Source organism: Typopeltis vanoorti, chromosome 18 (genome assembly GCF_054136105.1).
Source record: "Typopeltis vanoorti isolate ZY-2024b chromosome 18, IOZ_Tvanoo_1.0, whole genome shotgun sequence".
Classification (NCBI taxonomy): Eukaryota; Metazoa; Arthropoda; class Arachnida; order Uropygi; family Thelyphonidae; genus Typopeltis; species Typopeltis vanoorti.
In genome coordinates this window covers 25,204,546-25,223,271 of record NC_143566.1, presented here as the reverse complement: position 1 = coordinate 25,223,271, position 18,726 = coordinate 25,204,546, and the positions used below count along the sequence as shown (strand labels likewise).

The window sequence follows — 18,726 nt, the reverse complement described above, 5'->3', positions numbered from 1 at the left end:
GTCGCAAGAATTAACTATATGGGATAAGAAACAATTTTGGATTTCTTTCTTTCTTTTTTTTTTTTAATGTGAATCTCACTCACAAAAGATTTCAAACTTCTTGTACATTAGTATCATGAGTGGGCCAAGGGTTATATAATCTAAACATCCTGCTCTAGAAACCAAATATGCAACTTTTTCAAGCTAAGCTTAATGAGCAAGGTAACTAAAGCCATTCACAAGATTCACATCTACAATGGGATTACACTTATTATTATTATTACCCAAGACCTCATGGAGTCAAAGACTCATTTGGGAGGTCCTTTTATCACACACACACATCTCATCATACCGTGTCTTAAACACACTCAAACTCCTTGCAGACACCACACTCTCAGGCAAGGCATTCCAATCATTCACAATTCTGCATGGGATCACACTTAACTGTTATAGTGAAGAATATATGGAGACAACACACGTGTTAGAATAATTACTTTACTTAACATTAAGCAAGTAACAATCATTACTTGCTTAATGTTAAGCAAGTAACGATTGTGTTGTGTCTCCATAAAGTCTTCACTATGAATGATGACCACTGTGTAACCTTAAAAGAAAGAACACTTAACTGCTATCTGAAGTGCAGGCTCGAATTTAATTTAACTATTTAAGAATTTAATGATAAAATGTGAGATTCCATAGATCAGTCTGTATAGATGATGCCCTTTGGATGGAAAGACCGAGGTTGAAATTCCATGTAGAATGAGAAGAATCTTTATTAGAGGTTTTCAAATGAAGATGAGTTAGCCAGTCTCATATAGAGGTGACATGGTTTGTTTCATCACAAAAACTTTTTTTTTTAAATTTTGCAAAAGCAAACTAGCCAAAAGAACACAAGCAATTTACACAACAGCAGACAATGCAGACAGCATTGTCTGCTTCCTTCTTCTTCTTCTTCAACCTTTTGGTTCTGTCCACTGCTGGACGAAGGTTTCCCCTCATGATTTTCCAGATCACTCGGTTTTCTGCCTCTCCCATCCATCTCACTCCTGCAATTTGTTTTAGTTCATCCCTCCACCTTCTTCTTGGTCTTGCTCCATCAATTAGTCTCCACTCTGTTGTTTTTTTAGTCCATCTCCCATCACTGCATCTAGATCTGATGCAGTGATGGGATAAGATCTCAAACAGGTGTTTGAGATCTTATCCAGGTATTTGTCTTCCTATCTCTTAATGTTATTTTTAGCATACTTCTTTCCATGTGATGTTGTGTTGTTCTCAGCTTTTTGTTTAGGGCTTCTGTTAAAGTCCATGTTTCTCCTTCATATGTTAGGACAGGAAGTATGCACTGATCAAAAGCTTTCCTTTTTAGACTCATAGGGATGTCACTTCTGAATATGTCTTTCATTTTCCCATAAGCCATCCATACAAGGTGAATTCTTCGTTCAATCTCTTTTCTTTGGCACTCCTCAAAGGATAACAATTGGCCCAAATACACATGAAGTAACTTGTTCTATTTCATGGTTTTCAACTTCGACAGTTCTATGGTTAATATATTTATTCATCATTATTTTTGTTTTTTCTCTATTTATTTTTAATCCAATTACTCTGGAGGCTTCATTTAGCTGATTTAGCCTTTCTTCCAGATCTTCAAGATTATCTACTATTAGGGCAATATCATCTGCAATTTCAGATGATGCGGCCTTTCTCCATTTATGTTTATTCCTTTTGTTTCCCAATCAAGGCTTCTAAAGACTTCCTTTAGTGCAGCTATAAATAATCTGGGAGATATGGTGCCGCCACTAACTGCCTTATCATGAGCAATATTAGTTCCTAAGAAGCCAAGTTACTTGCCTATAATAGGCCACTAGGCATAATGCAAAAGATTATTATTATTAAGAGTGAGACCTCCAGGGAGTCAGGAACTCATTCAGTCTGAATGAATTCTTGAATTCATTCAACACTACTTGCGCATACAACATCCAAAGGTAATCCATTCCAATCAGGCACTACTCTATGATAAAAATCTAGCAGTAACCCCCTTCTTGACAGCATTTATTCTCAACTTCCATGGATGCCCCTACATCCTTTCTCCACCCTACATAAAATGAAAAATTCCATCTACTGAAATTCTGTATAACCCTTTCAGAAGTTTGTAAGTGTCAATCATATCAACCCTCTTTCTCCTCTAGTGTTTACAGTCTACAAATTCTCAATTTGTCTTCATAATCCACATTCCACAATCCTGATATTTTTGACACTCCTTTGCACTCTCTCCACTGTATCAATCACCATGGAAACCACGACACCAGACCTGCACACAATAGTCTAAGTGAGTTCTTATCAAAGCCTTGTAATGAGGCAAAATGATTTCCTTATCTTTACGTATCAGGGTTCGTTTCAGCATTGCCATTATTTTCCGAGTTGTATTTACAATTTTTACTATATGACCCTTGAGCTTCAACTTCCCATCTACTAAAACTCCAAGATCCCTAGCCGCATCACTTTCTTCACCAATATAATACAACATTGGATATCTACGCACCAAAGTGACCTTATATTTATTAACATTGAAATGATAGCCATTTTCACATGCCCAAAATCAGCTTATTCAAATCATTTTGCAAACTGCATATCAGCAAATGGCTGTATGTCACATGTCAAACCCTTCCCAATTTCATTAATGTATAGAATGAATAACAATGGACCAAGGACTGATCCTTGGTTCATTGTTATTGGTCCCTTGAATCTTGCAGATTTGCACTCCCCATATATGACTTTTTGATATCTGTCAGTCAGCCATCCTCTTATCTATGCCAATAGTTTATAATCCAATCCCGTATTCTCCAATTTATGCATCAGTCTTCCATAGCTGTATTCTATCAAAAGTATCATAGTGTATCCATTCTCCTTGTCTAATGCTGTGGTAACATTATTATCGAATGTGAGCAACTTGCTAAAACAAGATCTTTCCTTATGAAACCCATGCTATTCACTGTAAAGTAGAGTTTCTCTATCAACCCATTTCTCAATACGAGCCTTAACCAACCTTTCCAAAATCTTCACACTCCTGAGATACTGATTGGTGGATAGTTGTAAAAAGTTGTAAAAATTGGTGGATTACCAAACATTCTTTCCACTCCTGTGGAATTTTCCCTATTCTGAGACTCAAATTATATAGCCTGGTCAAAAGAATACGAAGTTCACCTGAACACTCTTTTAGCATCCATGCTGATATTCCATCAGTTCCTACTGCAGAATTCTTATTAAGTTTGTGTAAGAGCTATAGTACGTGCTCTTCATCTACAGGAGCTTCCTCATATGGTAGCAGTGAGTTCAATGTTGTATATACCAGGTTGATAGCTTTTAACAAAATGGCTGCTCTTGAGTTGAACAATCACTGTCATCTGCATACCATCTGCATTCAGTTGAGTTATTCTTTCAAATTCATTCTTTCTTATACTTGCAGTACAACGATAGAATTCTTTTGGGTTGTCTTTAACTTGCAGAGCCAGTTTCTTCTCATACTCAGACTTAGCTTTCCACACAACATTTGCGACTCTTCTGGCCTGCTGCTTATAATTATCATAGCAAACATCATCCTTATGCACATTATATTCCTTCCACATAATATTTTTTCATAAGAAGCTTTTGCTCAATTAGATTACACATCCATTTCACTCCTATTCTATTTATTCTTCGAACTTTAGGGACACATTCTGATATCACATCATTTAAGTATTTCTTAAACACTTCCCGTGCAACAAATGATACCATGCCACAGAACCCAGCATAATCCTCAGATGGTCATAATTTCTTGCTTTGTAGTTCAGCATGTAACCTTTCCTGAATGGAACATTCATAAACTTAGCCACTTCCCAAGTGAGTACCACATGATCACTGTCACCAACCGCAGGCAGAATAGTTACATCTTTAACTGAAACACTATCTCACACTATACTCAGATCTAACATTCTTTGTCCTCAAGTTCCTTCTGTCACATGCTGCTTGAGGAAGTTATTTTGCAACAGCTCAATAAATTCAGTTTCATTCTTCTCATGCAATTTCATAGCTACCCAATCAATGTTCGGATAATTAAAGTCCCTCATTATGATTACTCTATTTTCACACCCATCATATTATTTGGTGATGCATTTCTTTATGACTAGAAACTGATCCACCAGGTCGGTAACACCCACTATGTATTTAATCTTGTTAGACTCCTTCACACCAGATGCTTCAAACTCACTTCTTCTTCAACCTTTTGGTTCTGTCCACTGCTGGGCGAAGGTCCCCCCCCATGATTTTCCAGACCACTCGGTTTTCTGCCTCCCCCATCCACCTCGCTCCTGCAATTTGTTCCAGTTCATCCCTTCATCTTCTTCTCGGTCTTCCTTTTTGTCTTGCACCATCCATTGGTCTCCACTGTGTTGTTTTTCTAGTCCATCTCCCATCACTGCATCTGGCCAGCCCATCTCCACTTAGCCTGTTTAATGTATTTTACAATATCCATGACACCTGTTTGAGATCTTATCCAGGTATTTGTCTTCCTATCTCTTAATGTTATTTTTAGCATACTTCTCTCCATGTGATGTTGTGTTGTTCTCAGCTTTTTGTTTAGGGCTTCTGTTAAAGTCCATATTTCTCCTCTATATGTTAGGACAGGAAGTATGCACTGGTCGAAAGCTTTCCTTTTTAGACTAATAGGGATGTCACTTCTGAATATGTTTCTCATTTTCCCATAAGCCATCATTTCAAGGTGAATTCTTTGTTCAATCTCTTTTCTTTGGCAATCCTCAAAGGATAACAATTGGCCCAAATATATATATGAAGTAACTTGTTCTATTTTCAAGGTTTTCAACTTCGACAGTTCTATGGTTATTAGTAGTATTGCAATCATAGGTCTCGACTCTAACTGGATTCACGACATTTGATATCATTACCAGCCCATTCTCTCCTCTCCTATTCTGTCTATCCTTCTGTAATGAACCATTTGCACTCAATACCAGTTAGTACATCTGCTTCTGATAGCCAGGTCTCACTAATGCCTACAATATGAGGTCCCAATATACAGAGTCCGTCAAAAAACGTATATACACTTTATCAAATGGACTATGGACTTTTTTCGAAGTTGGATTGAATTATGGTAGCAATGCATAGAATGATGTTCCCTCAAAAGATGTCGTTACTCACATGAATACCAGCATCAATACATGACAGGTAAGACAGTCAAACAAAATGGCCGAGGCACAATTGTTGTTCGATGAACACAAGATCATTTTGAATTCCTCCCATGTTCTCTTGATTTAAATCCCTTGTACTTCTACCTATGGGGGACTCTAAAGGATGTAGTGTATCGTAGAAAACCAGCTACACTGGTGGCCCTTTGGAAAGAAGTTGAAACTGCACACGCAGCAATCTCGCCGGACACTTCGGCCAATGTTGCCCAAACAGTAGTTCGCCATAATAATAAGTGTCTGGACACTAATGGTAACCACTCTGAGCACCTCTTGTAATTGTTGAAGTCAAAGGTAACTTGTATTCATCCCTTGATGTCTGTATAAATTTAGTATTACAATTTTTATACAGGTTTCTCTTTTGCTGAAGTGTGTATACTTTTTTTGACAGACTGTATTATCAACAAGGCAACAAACGCTACTCCTTTGTTTCTGATACTCCTAGCATTCATGTACAGACATAATAAATTACCTGGTTTGCATGACACAGTTTGACAACTTGCAAATCTCTGTTATTATCTAGTTCTTTACTTATGCAGACATTGTTACATGTGCTTGATAAATCCAAACTGGATGAATACAGAATCTTTTTCTCAATTCATAATCATTTCCATAATAATAACTGTTCCAGTCATTATATTCCCCAAGATAACAGAGTTATTTAACATTATTGCTCATCATCATCATCAAATTCCTGCCATGTACCCTCAAGGGGTGTACAGGATATGATAGTACTACATGAAAAAAATTACATCATTACTAACTTCCTATCTACAATTTTCCTCCAAATCAGTCTGTTACTTGTCAAGACTCCAACATTATCAGATCTTATATTTCTATCTTCTAAGGCACTTTTTACTATATTTTGGTCTTCATCTGGGTCTTTTTCCTGCCAACCTGGCAGAGAACACTTGTTTTGCTAATCTTAACTCTCCCATTCTGTTTAAGTAGCCATACCACCTGAGTTTAGCTCTGCTAACGCATTCCTGGATGCTGACCATCTCAAGTTCTTTCCTAATATTCTCATTTTTAATATGATATTGCCATTGATGCCATGTGCTCATGTCCCTAATCTTTCTCAGGACTCTCATATCTGTGGTCTCTAATCTTTGGTCAAGTGTTTTTCTTCTAACCCAGCTCTCAGATCCATTAGTTAAAACTGGCTTGAACAATGTCTTGTATACAGCTAATTTAGTGTTTTGACTAATTTCTCTCTTATTCCATATACATTTATTCAGTTGACTTCCGACCATACCAACTTTGTTGATTCTGTTGACTATTTCTATATTTAATTTATCATCTACACTAAAAATTGTGCCTAAGTAGCTGTTTTACCTAAGTAAAATGTTTTACTTGTTCTATAGGTTCTCCATTCACAATGCAGTAGATATTTTCAATGTATCTGCTGATTTTCATTGTCTTTGTCATTGCAGGTTTTCATACCAAATTTGTTATAACAGTTATTCAATTTAGTCCGGGAATCCTGCAGACTTGTACTGGATTTATTTAGAAGTATAATATCGTCTGCAAAAAGCAAAGAGCTGACATTAACATCTCCAATTTTGATATCAGGTTTAATACTGCTTTCTTTCATAATATGATCCATACAGATAATGAATAACAGAGGGGATAATGTACATCCTTGTCTGACACCAGATTTAACATTAAACCATCTTCCTGTACTTCCTTCAATTCTAACTGCTGATTTACAAGATTAAGTATTGCTTGATATAATGCCCTGTTGACCATATAACTGTAGCATTTTGAATAGTTTCTCTCTTGGCCTTGTCAAGACCTTGGCTTTTGCAGGACTACAGAAATTAAATACAGATCTTTGTTATATTCCCATGATTTCTCAACTATCTGTTGAGAAGTGTAAATCTGATTGTCGCTCTACACACAAATTCTCGCGATTCCTCCCATCAGAATCAGTTTCCCTGACTCTCTGTATTAGGCCTTATATCAATTAATAATTTTTCAAAACTCCTGATGCCAAATGCATTCACGTGTAGGCCATCCATATTCAAATCCAATCTTCCCTCAAATTCACTCCACACATCCAAAAACTCGCATCCATTCCTTCTACACAGCCTAGGCATTGAATCATTTGCCATCAAAATTATGATAACACAGATAATGATAAAATCTGTGCAGTTGTTTTAATAAGACTATTTTTGAATGGCAAAATGAAATTGTCTACAGAAGATATGCTAGAAACTGATCTGGGGTCAACTATTATGATAATGAATAAAGGAATGCATGCTATTATGAAATGTCCCATTTTTATTGACTGTTTGTAATAATTTGATTATTTGTTGAGCGCATTTTGCAAAATTCAAAATAGTTGGATTCAAGAAGAACAGTTAAATCAGCAAGAAAATGGAAGCCAAATAAATGATTGACAGATTACTAACACTGAAGTACTGTAAATTCAACAAGCTGAAGGTTAAAGCAAGAAGAGATTCTGCAAAATGTATAAACACCTATTAAATTCATTTTGTCCCTCTGCTCTTATGAAAGCTATTTCAAGACTCTAGCTACATGGATTTTCAAAGTTGGTACTGTGAATCATCAAAATAATTTGTTGAGCCAATCCCAAATTTTATTTCAAATGGGTCATTTGCAGAACTACAAAAGAGCAAATGTGCTGAAATTACATATTGCAATAACTCTCCTCTGGCTGAATGGAATTTAATTAACTTGTGATTTAAGATATATACAGAAAATGTCCAAGTTTCAATTGGAAATAATGTTCTGAAGACATTAATAATTCCACACTATGAAATTTAATGAAATGTGGTATTTGGAATCCCTGTTTGACTAATCACAGGTCTAAGCCAAAAATGGATTGAAGTGTCATAAACATACTGCAGCTTTTGAGATACTCAGATTTTTATAAAGCACTACCATTAGATAGTTCTTCAAAAATTTGTCACAGACATCATAATAGTTATTATGAAATAACTTAATATTCAACTGAGTGATTTTAAACTGTACTGTAGTGTAGATGAACAGTTTTAAGTGCCCACTAACTCGCATCTATAAAATCATATAGAAGTATATGTGACATCTTATCCAGATGGCAGTATTGCAACCCAGAGGTGACCTTTGGCATCGTTCTTTTCATTCAACTCCTACAGAGAAGACAAGGCAAATCTCTTCCTATTTTACCTCGAATTGCATACCTCCTGTAGCCTTCTGTCAGAAAGATATCAGAAGAATCTTAATCTGGATACCAAAAGGCTTCCAAGTCCACATGGTATCTCATCTATTGTGTTCAAGAGGTGTACTTCTGGACTAACACCTGTTCTTTCATCTCAATATATTATACTCAGCTGGAAATGCAGCACTACCATGTAGTTGTATTGCCTGATGTATATGTCTACCATCAAATTATCAACCTACTGTTCTCTGCAACCTCAGAGGTGCTGTCATGGAAGTAATGGAGGTATAAACTTTTTCAACATCTGGACAGAAATGTCAACTAAATCAGCAATGATCCTAATATGGATTCCACCAATCAAGTTTCACATACAGATCTCTCATACATCACCTGCCTCTGGACATGCGACATGGAAAAAGTTGATAGAACTGTGTGCTGTTGCACTCAACATTCCCAAGGCTTGGTATATTTAGCAGGACTTGGCATTGAGAGCTTTTTAGCAAACTGCTATCTTATGGTCTGCTTTCCATGCTTTTTAATCAACATGAAAAACGCAAGGAATAATAAGTAATAAGTAAATCTGAGAAATCTGGCTTGGCACAGCATGGAACAGATACAATCCCAATATGCTATGGTCTGAAACACGCTTCCTTTATCAAAGTTGGTATAAAATCAACCTACTGTTCTCTCACCTCAGTGCTGTCATGGAAGTAATGGAGGTATAAACTTTTTCAACATCTGGAGAAATGTCAACTAATCAGCAATGATTAATATGGATTCCACCAATCAAGTTTCACAACAGATCTCTCATACATCACCTGCCTCTGGACATGCGACATGGAAAAAGTTGATAGAACTGTGTGCTGTTGCACTCAACATTCCCAAGGCTTGGTATATTTAGCAGGACTTGGCATTGAGAGCTTTTTAGCAAACTGCTATCTTATGGTCTGCTTTCCATGCTTTTTAATCAACATGAAAAACGCAAGGAATAATAAGTAATAAGTAAATCTGAGAAATCTGGCTTGGCACAGCATGGAACAGATACAATCCCAATATGCTATGGTCTGAAACACGCTTCCTTTATCAAAGTTGGTATAAATTTGGACATTTTTGTTTAAAGAGAGCATTGAGGCCTTACTTCACTGTTTGAACTTAAATCGGAATAACTGCATCTCTCTCTCAGATACAGGAAGTCTTATTCTCTCACAGTTATGCCATTGCATTGTTTTATGTAATACCATCACACAGCTCTTACTTTTTCAAATCAATCCACTGTTTGCATTATACCTTGTAATTAACTATCATTGCCTGTAATATTTCAAGCTGAAATATATAACCTTAAATAAATAATATTACTTAAAAGAAATCTCTCATGACACAAGTATCTTTTAAAGAACAATTCATAATTTCAACACTTTGTAATTGAATTACCAGTTCTCTCTTGGGTTGTTCATTGCATGAAATGGTGGATGCTCTCTCTCTCCAGATTTTTCTAATAATGCAGGTGTTCCTCAGAGCTTTGTTATTTCACTCATCCTGCTTTTTTAATAAATCCTGCATTGTTCAAGCACGTAAAGCTTCAAGATCATCTACAATCAGTGCCCTAAACTGTAATCTCTATACAATCTTTCAATGGAATAATGAAAACTGGTCACCTTCAGTGCTTCCAAAAACAATTTCTCTCACAAAAAATATTCAGTTCTTCTTCTACCTCTGATAATGCTCAGCTTAACAGTCAAGACCAAATTTCTATTCTTGGAATGACAGTTAACCCTGGCACAAACACATAACTTCTATAGCATCTTCAGCTTAAAAAACTTGGGACCTTTTTTTTTTTTTTCACAAGATATTACTTTTCATCTGTCTAGCTACTGACTCTGCACAGATCACAAATCTGCCTAACCTTGTTCTCACATTTTGGATGGCCCACCAGAAATCTCTAAAATTTCTTGATGCTGTCCAGAAAAGGACAGTTTGGTGAAATGACAATCTTTCTCTCACATACCATCTCAGATAGTTTCTGCATCTCTTCTACAGATATTTCCTTAGAGTTGTTCAGTATAAGTAGCAATTATCATGCTCCTACAGTTAAATTGCTGACTCACATCCCTTCATAGTTGAACCTGTATTGGTTACTGCCATTCATCTTTCATTCAATCTACTTGAAAGAAAATCTCCAGCTCTTCAAAAAGGATATAAGCGGGTTGCCTCCTCATACCGATATGTGACACTGATTTGAAACAGGCTTTGTAGCCTTATGTGGGAGTGGGAAAATGTGAGAAGAGCCTAGTACTGAAGAAGCAGAGGGTTGGCTACATTTCATAAAAGGCTACTTGAATGACATTGTTTTAATGGCTGAGAAAATCAGTTCTCCTCTGAAATTGAGAAATACTAACAGCAGTAACAATACTACTCATTCTTAGAAAGTCAGTAAAGCAACTGCTTCTAAACTGCAGTTAATCTCCTGCTTCCTGTGGATTTTTGAATTAGTACCCCCCCCCCCCCCTAAGATAGATAATTTCATCTGTGTTAGGCTGTGTTAAGTTTGCCACAGCTAAGTAACCTTACTTCATAGAAACTGAGTTAATGCTCCTGATGGGAAATTAATCCTGTCTGAATAGTCTGCTATGGTCATTTGTCTTGTAAGATGAAGAAAAAAAAATTCTGGGCAGAAAAACTTCTACGTCCATATGAAATCATTAAACTCACCATCAGTTGAAAAGTCATTATAAAGGTTCTTTCATCCTAGGACTGATATGAATCCAGCTCTTTCTAACCTAAGAAAGGCTTTCATAGATAATAACATCTGATAATAATGTGCAGTGAGTTACATAACATGAACCAAGAAGAAACTGCAACAAATGCAAGTCACAGAGAGATCTGGTAAATGAAAGGAAATGAGAAAATATAACAGAAATTTTCCAAATACAGAACATGTAAAGCAGATGGCATTTTTCATGGTAGAAGAAATTGTGAAGAATTTTCAAAAAAATATATGCTATCCTTCTAGAAAATAATCCAAGGAAATAAGGAGCAGATTTTTGCATTACAGTAGTAGCAGCAGCAGGGAAGTGGAAAACATTTCAAATGCAGAGAATACTGAGTAAACTGATACAGAATCAGTAAGTAGGTACATAGAGTTAGTGTGGACCTTTTGTACTGAATTATAAGACTCCATGGAATACTGGCAGTGGCTAACACTCAGAACAATTGTAAGTGTTCTAGAAACATAATCTTCAAATCTTAGATTTCATAACTGGATTTAATGATAAACAATAAACAACTGCAATAATAAGTATTTTCAGCAAATCATCTTTAACATGACTGCTTAACAAAGAAAATATTGTAACAGTAAATAATTAAACCGTAATGTTTTAATTTAAAGTAAAATATCCTAAAAACATACCTAGTGGTAAAAGTGTTTGAGCTAAACACCTTGCTACAACAATCCTAACATTTGGAACATTGTCTTCAGACAGAGATAAAAAACTAGGCACTACTTCTTGAATGAGTAACTCTTGAGGCAGAGAATTTTCCAGTACAAATTGTTGACATAGAAGTACATATCTAGATAAAATAAAAAACATTCTTTTTTTTAAGGGTTGGTTACCAGTGCAAATGTTTTGTTTCCAGAGTTAAAAATAAATAAATAAATAAACTTTGCATAATCTTTTACTTAATTACAGACAGCTCAAGTGACAAATATTGATTTAAAAAATGGAACATTAATCCATCCAAATTGAAAACATTTTATTTAATACAGTATTATTATGATAATAAATAAAAATAAATTACAGGTCATCTAGTACAGTACAAAAATAACTTCCAAAAACTAAATGGGTTGTTTTCCTAACCCATCTACAGTACAATAGTACTGTAGATGGGTTAGGAAAGAAGAAACTTGTCCATGTTTGAAGACTTGTGTATTGTATTTCTTGCGAAACACATCAGAAAGGTGAATATATTTCCATGAACGGTAGTAGTAGAAGGAAGGAATGAGGAAGAGACTTATTCTACAAGTTTGGAGATGAATGCTGAAGAGGAGTTAGATGGTATCAGAGTGTGAAAGAATTTAGTAGAGAGCAGACGAATTATCGACGCTAGTTCATATGAACAACTGTCACAGAACATACAAGAGGTATACCACAGAAATGCAAAGCTTTAAATTAAAGATGCCAAGAAATTATATTCTTGGTTTAATCCTTTATCCAAGTGTAAGCAAACAAAGTTTGTGCCTGAAGTAATTTCAGGACTGGGCAACTCATATATATTTGGGTGGTCTGAAAAGTTCTCGGCCTCGACCATAGATGGCAACACTATCGGCAAGATTCCCCTCCCGCCTAAGTTGGTACATCTGTCATAAGCATCCATGTGAAATTGCAAGTCATTCTATTAAGTAGTTTGTTTTATACAGCTGTCTGAAGCAAAAGTGTTGTTTGCATCCCTTGAAATGGATAAAATTGAGTATCGTGTGGCTATAAAATTCTTTGTTAAAGGTTTAACTCTAAAAGAAATTCATTCGAAGTTCATAAAAGTGTATGGGCACTCTTCTCCTTCATTCTCAACAATTAAGAAATGGGCTGCCAAGTTTAAACGTGGCCATACCAGCCTTGAAGATGATCCACGTGAAGGATGTCCAAAAAGTGCAACACCAGAAATCATTGATCAAGTGCACGATATGGTATTGGATGACCGGTGAGTCAAAGTGCGTGAAATTGCTGAGACTACAGGCATTTCAAAAGAACGTGTAGGATATATTTTGCATGAAGAATTGCAAATGAAAAATATTTGTGCAAGATGGGGGCCACACTTGCTCACAGCAGATCAAAAACGCACTGGCAGGGAAATCTCTGACCAGTGCTTGGAGCATTTTAACAAGAATAAAACTGATTTTGTGCATCAATTTATTACTATGGATGAGACTAACTAAGATTTACCATTACACACCAGAATCCAAACAGCAGTCAAAACAGTGGACAGAAGCCAGTTGTGCAGCACCAAAGAAGACAAATTCGATTCCATCAGCAGGAAAGGTCATCATGACATTGGTGTTTTGGGATGCTAAAGACATTTTGTTTATTAATTATCTTGAAAAGGGTAAAACAATAACCGGGGAATATTATTCCGATCTTTTAACCAGACTAGATGAAAAAATTCATCAGAAAAGGCCCAGTTTGCAGAAGAAAAAAAATCATTTTTCATCACGACAATGCACCTGCCCACAAAGGTGTTTTGGCAATGGGAAAATTAAGGGATCTGCAATATTAATTGTTGGAACATCCACTCTATTCCTAAGATTTGGCTCCCTCTGACTTCTATTTCTTCCCAAAACTAAAACTCTTTCTCTCTGGTCAGCATTTTTCTTCGAATCAAGAGGTGATTGCAGCTGTAGAGGGGTATTTTGCAGATCTTACTGAGAACCACAATAGGGACTGGATAATCGCGCTGGAGCATCGCTAGAATAAATGTATTTGTCTTAAGGGAGATTGTTGAAAAATAAAAATAATTTTGAAATTATAAATTCGTTTTTTCATTGTTGTGCCGAGAACTTTTCAGTAGAACTTCCACCCTCTTAGAAGCTAATGACTTCACATCAATTGCCTTAGTATCCCATAATGCAAAGTACATATCCTTATAGACATGTATAATACTATGCATTATGGGATGGATCACTACCCAGACCAGTTTCAACCTTTACTGAGTGGAAACACTTCTAACATCTATCTCTAATCCAGATTATTTTAATAACAAGGTCTATCACCTTCTGGCTACTCGTATATAGAAATATGACTTCTGCATTACTTCAACCTTGGTATCACTTCTGGGTCTGGCTCCAACTGATGAGACCGCAATAAAGATCAAAACCAGTCTGGGTAGTGACCCTTCCCATAATGCATAGCATTATACATATCTGCAAGGAAATGTGCTTTGCATTATGGGATACTAAGGAAAGTGATGTGAAGTCATTAGCTTCTATATACGAGTTGCCCAGTCCTGAAATTACTTCAGGCTCAAACTTTGTTTGCTTGCACTTGAATAAAGGATTAAAGCAAGAATATAATTTCTTTGTATCTTTAATTTAAAGTATAACCAAGTGGAAAAACTTCCAACAAAAATGCAATTCCTGCGTGAAAATGGATGGAGCAAAATAGAAGAGACAGGTCAGTAATCAACTTAAGTGCTCTCTTCTGTACTGAGTCAATTATTTTTAGGGTGTGCTTAGAAAGATTGCCCCAAATGTGAGAACAATATTCGATGAGTAGGTGGATTTGCGATTTTTATAGTTAATAGCTGTTTCGATGTAAAGTAGCACTTGGAACAAAAAAGTAATTTTTTTTTTAGATGCTTTAGCAAGGCTTGATGTCAGAGTAATTCTGAAGAAGAGAAATTTCATCTTGTCTAGGAATTTTTCTGTTGTCAAGGGTAATACTAGAAGAAAGTGGTTCTTTTTGGTGGGAAATAAGGGACAATTGTGTTTTGCTAGCCCTGACTGTCAAGGTTATCTTAATACCCAATGAAGAATAATTTAGAGATCAGAATTAAGAGTAGAGATTGATGTTCTGCAAGTTGTGGTGAATTGTGTAGTGCAAAGATTCTCAAGTGAGGAGGAGTGAAATGCGCTATCACAGGAAACTGTGCATTGAATGGATGATCAACTGGAGTGGATCACTGATATACAAAAGGAGAAGAATAGGTGAGAGAAAAAAAAAATTTGTGGAAATAAAGCATTAGTTGTATATTTATAAAATAAGGAACTACTTAACATCACAAGCAGTATGCATCCAGTCAAAAAGCTGACAGCTCAGTTGCAGAAGTCAAAGAGACAGAACAAATGATGAGAATTTACTTAATCAATAGGCTCTTATGCCAGACCTGGTCAAAAGCATTGGAGATAAAGTGCAACCACTCGAGATTCACCAAATTTTTCAGAATGTATTTGTTCAGAATGGGGGAGACACATGTAAGCAGATCCCTTTTTGACTGGCAGTGGCAGAATTCATACTGGGGATGTTAATTAATTGAGTGCCTATGGTAGTGTAGGAGCTGTGTGTTTATGGCTTTCTCCATTACTTTAGAAAGGAATGAGAAAGAGACAGAAAAGTAGTTTAACAATAAGGATTTTTCACTCTTCTGAAGAACTGGTTGAATACAGGCTAATTTTCAGTCAGTGAGGTTGATACCAGTGGAATAATAGAATATCAAAAGGTGACACAGAATGGGAATATCAACTCTGGAAAGCAAAACTTTAGAACCAGAAGATTTTTTTTGGTATCTAATTTGGAAAGGATCCTTCTTATCACTTTCTGGTAAAAAGGTCAGAGTGAGTATTGAGCATTTAGAATGGCTGGGGGACAATTATGAAGTCAGGTGATTGGCTTTTCTGTGGGTGATGGCCAACAGAGCCATTTGCATGATAGCAGCAGGAATACTATTGGACAATGAGTTATATGGCTGCTTTGGCAGCCATATAACTTTTGATTCATGATTGCTTTGGCAATTTGGCAAGAGACCAGAAGGCGTCAATGCTATTTGGATATTGAAGCAAGTTTCCTACTTTAGGCTCTCTCAAAATCCGTTAATATTATTATCATCATCATCTGAGACCTCCAGGGAGCAACAAACTCATCAAAGAAGATCATACATCATCCATACCAACCATCATATTTTATGAATGAGTTTAATCACTTCAACAGGCAAATTGTTCCAATCTTTCACTACTCTTCGAGAGAAAAATCTAGCTCTTACCACTTTCTTAATTGTGCACACGATTAACTTCCATGGATGTCCCTGTGTTCTGTCCCTACCTTCCACATAACGAAACATTTCATCAAACAATATCCTATAACACCCATTCTGAAGTTTATAGACCTATCACATCTTTTCTCCTGTCTACTAGTGTCTGGAGCTACATTTCATAATCCTGATATATAATCTTATAACTCTTCTTTGCACCCTTTTGACAGCTGCTTTATCCTCTCCAAATGCAGGTGACCAAATCTGTGCATGGTAGCTCAGGTGCGGTCGTATCAAGGTCTTGTAAAGAGACAAAATTACTTCCTTATTCTTACATGTCAATGTTCATTTCAACATCACAATTTCCTTCCGAGTTGTATTCGCAGCTTTTGCTTTGTGATCTCTGAACTTCAAATTCATAGCCCATCATAACTCCAAGATCCCTAACCTCATCAGTTTTTTGTAGAATAAAACAGCCAACAATATCCTATTCAAATTATTCTTTTAGTGCTGGATATCAGTAGCATCTCTGATTGCCCTATCTATCTTTGCATCACCAGCCAACAATTGAACATCTCCTGTCAGGACCTTCCCAATATCATTAATGAACAGACTGAACAATGGCTCAAGGACTGATCCTTGGGGTACCACAACACTGGTCACCTTAAATCTGGCAGAATCACACCCACCACACATACAATTTGGATACCTACTCATCAACCATTCGCTTATCCAAGTGATAAGTTTATATTCTAATCCCATATTCTCTAGAATACAATAGCCTTTCAGGTGGTATTTTAGAAAATGCTTTAGCAAAGGCTAACAGTATCATAATGTATTAATTGTTGGATACACAATGTACTGTTAAAGAATACTGGATAAAGAAAACACATACATTCACTTTATCCAAGTTAGCTGTAAGTATGTTATAAAATATGAGCAAATTGTAAAATATGACCTCCTTTAGTAAATCCATGCTGTTCCTTGCAGGGTATAGCTTGTCTGTCAACCCATTTCTGTATGCGAGTTCTTACCAACCTCTCTAAAATCTTAACCACCATTCCAGGAACTCACAGGTCAGTAGTGAGACCATGGTTTCTGAACTACCCTTTAAAACACAGCTATCATACATTCTTTCCTTTCCTGAGCTGAGACTCAAATTATACAAATATGTCAAGGATCTAGCCAATTTGGCTAAACAATCCTTTAGCATACATGCTGATATCCCACCTGTCCCAATTGCCAAATTCTTATCCAGTTATGCAACATCTCTTCAACCTCATTTTCATGCATCTTTATCTCTTCATCCAATGTTGTAGTAGCACTGTGCACCATATTACATACACCTGGTTGATATATTTTAAAGTGAGTACTCATTAATTGATCCTATCAGCTTCTGACACAAGAATGCCATCTGTATTCAGTACAGTTATTCTTCCATATTTCTTGTTTCTTTTACTTGCAGCATAATGAAAAAATTCTTTCAGATTGCCTTTAGCCTGCATAGCCAATTTCTTTTCATATGCTGATTTAGATTACATTCACAATGCTCAGAATTTTTCTGGCTTGATTATATTTCATAACTTATCTCACTTTTATTCTCATGATATTGCTTCCACATCATCTTCTTGTGCATCTCTTGCTTAATAATTTTTGCATTAATAATTGCACATCCATCTCTCTCTCTCTCTCTCTCACCCTATTTGTTCTTTGAACTGTAGGGATACATTCAGATACTGTCTCATTTAAGCACTTTTTCAAAGATTCCCATCCATTGTTAATATCTTTTCCCATTCAGTAACTGATAATGATACCATAATATTCTCCTCAGTTGGTCATAATTACCACCTTTGTAGTTCAGCATGTAAATGGATGCATTGATTATTTTCATGCATCTGTTTTGGCACAAACAGTAAAGGAAGATGGAGTTCTTGATGAAAGCCAGTTGTAGTATGCTCAATTTTTTGCTTGTACAGTAAGCAAGAAGCCACAGGTGTTGGATTAATTGATTATCTTCAGGTAGATAAGGATGCTACTTTCTCTGCATGTTTAGTATCTATGCTAAGGACATCATGTGCAACACTAAATGAGCTTTAGACAGGAATTAGGATAGGCAGATGGGTCAGCAATCTGCGGTATGTTGATGATACAGTACTCCTTTATAATGATATGGAAGAACTAGGATGAATTCCTTGACAGAGTTTATGCAATCAGCAAGAACAGAGGACTTAAACTGAACCTTAGCAAGACAAAGTTTATGGTTCTTGAAGGAAATATAAACTGGGAAGCTCCTGAACAACAAGCATACCTTAATGGAGAAATAACTGAAGTTATTAGCAAATTTGAGTATATGGGATCTATTATTAATGTGAAGAATTGCTGTTCAGAAGACATCAGATGATTAGGAATGGATAATAAAAAAAACAGACTTGTCTAAAATCTGGAAGGATGAATCTATCACTAGAGGTACAAAGCTGAGGATTCTGGATGCAGCTGTTTCCCCCTCCCCTCCAATAGTAACTTATGGATGTTAAACTTTGAGCCTAAAGAAGTATGAAGAAACCACCATTTGTCTTTCTGTTGAGGATCTCAAAGGTTGATAAATGGATGGGTGCTAGA

At 36.1% G+C, this 18,726-nt stretch overlaps 1 protein-coding gene across 8 annotated transcripts in view; it reads right to left on the bottom strand.

Annotated features, from left to right (window-relative positions):
* Window positions 1–18,726, bottom strand: part of LOC150096550 (serine/threonine-protein phosphatase 4 regulatory subunit 1-like) — a 536,793-nt gene that overhangs the window by 34,190 nt on the left and 483,877 nt on the right. For all 8 annotated transcript variants that reach the window (XM_090408176.1, XM_090408177.1, XM_090408173.1 and 5 more), the window contains one exon: window positions 11,780–11,940. In XM_090408176.1, coding sequence (XP_090264302.1) covers window positions 11,780–11,940 — 161 coding nt within the window. The remainder of the gene's footprint in view (window positions 1–11,779; window positions 11,941–18,726) is intronic.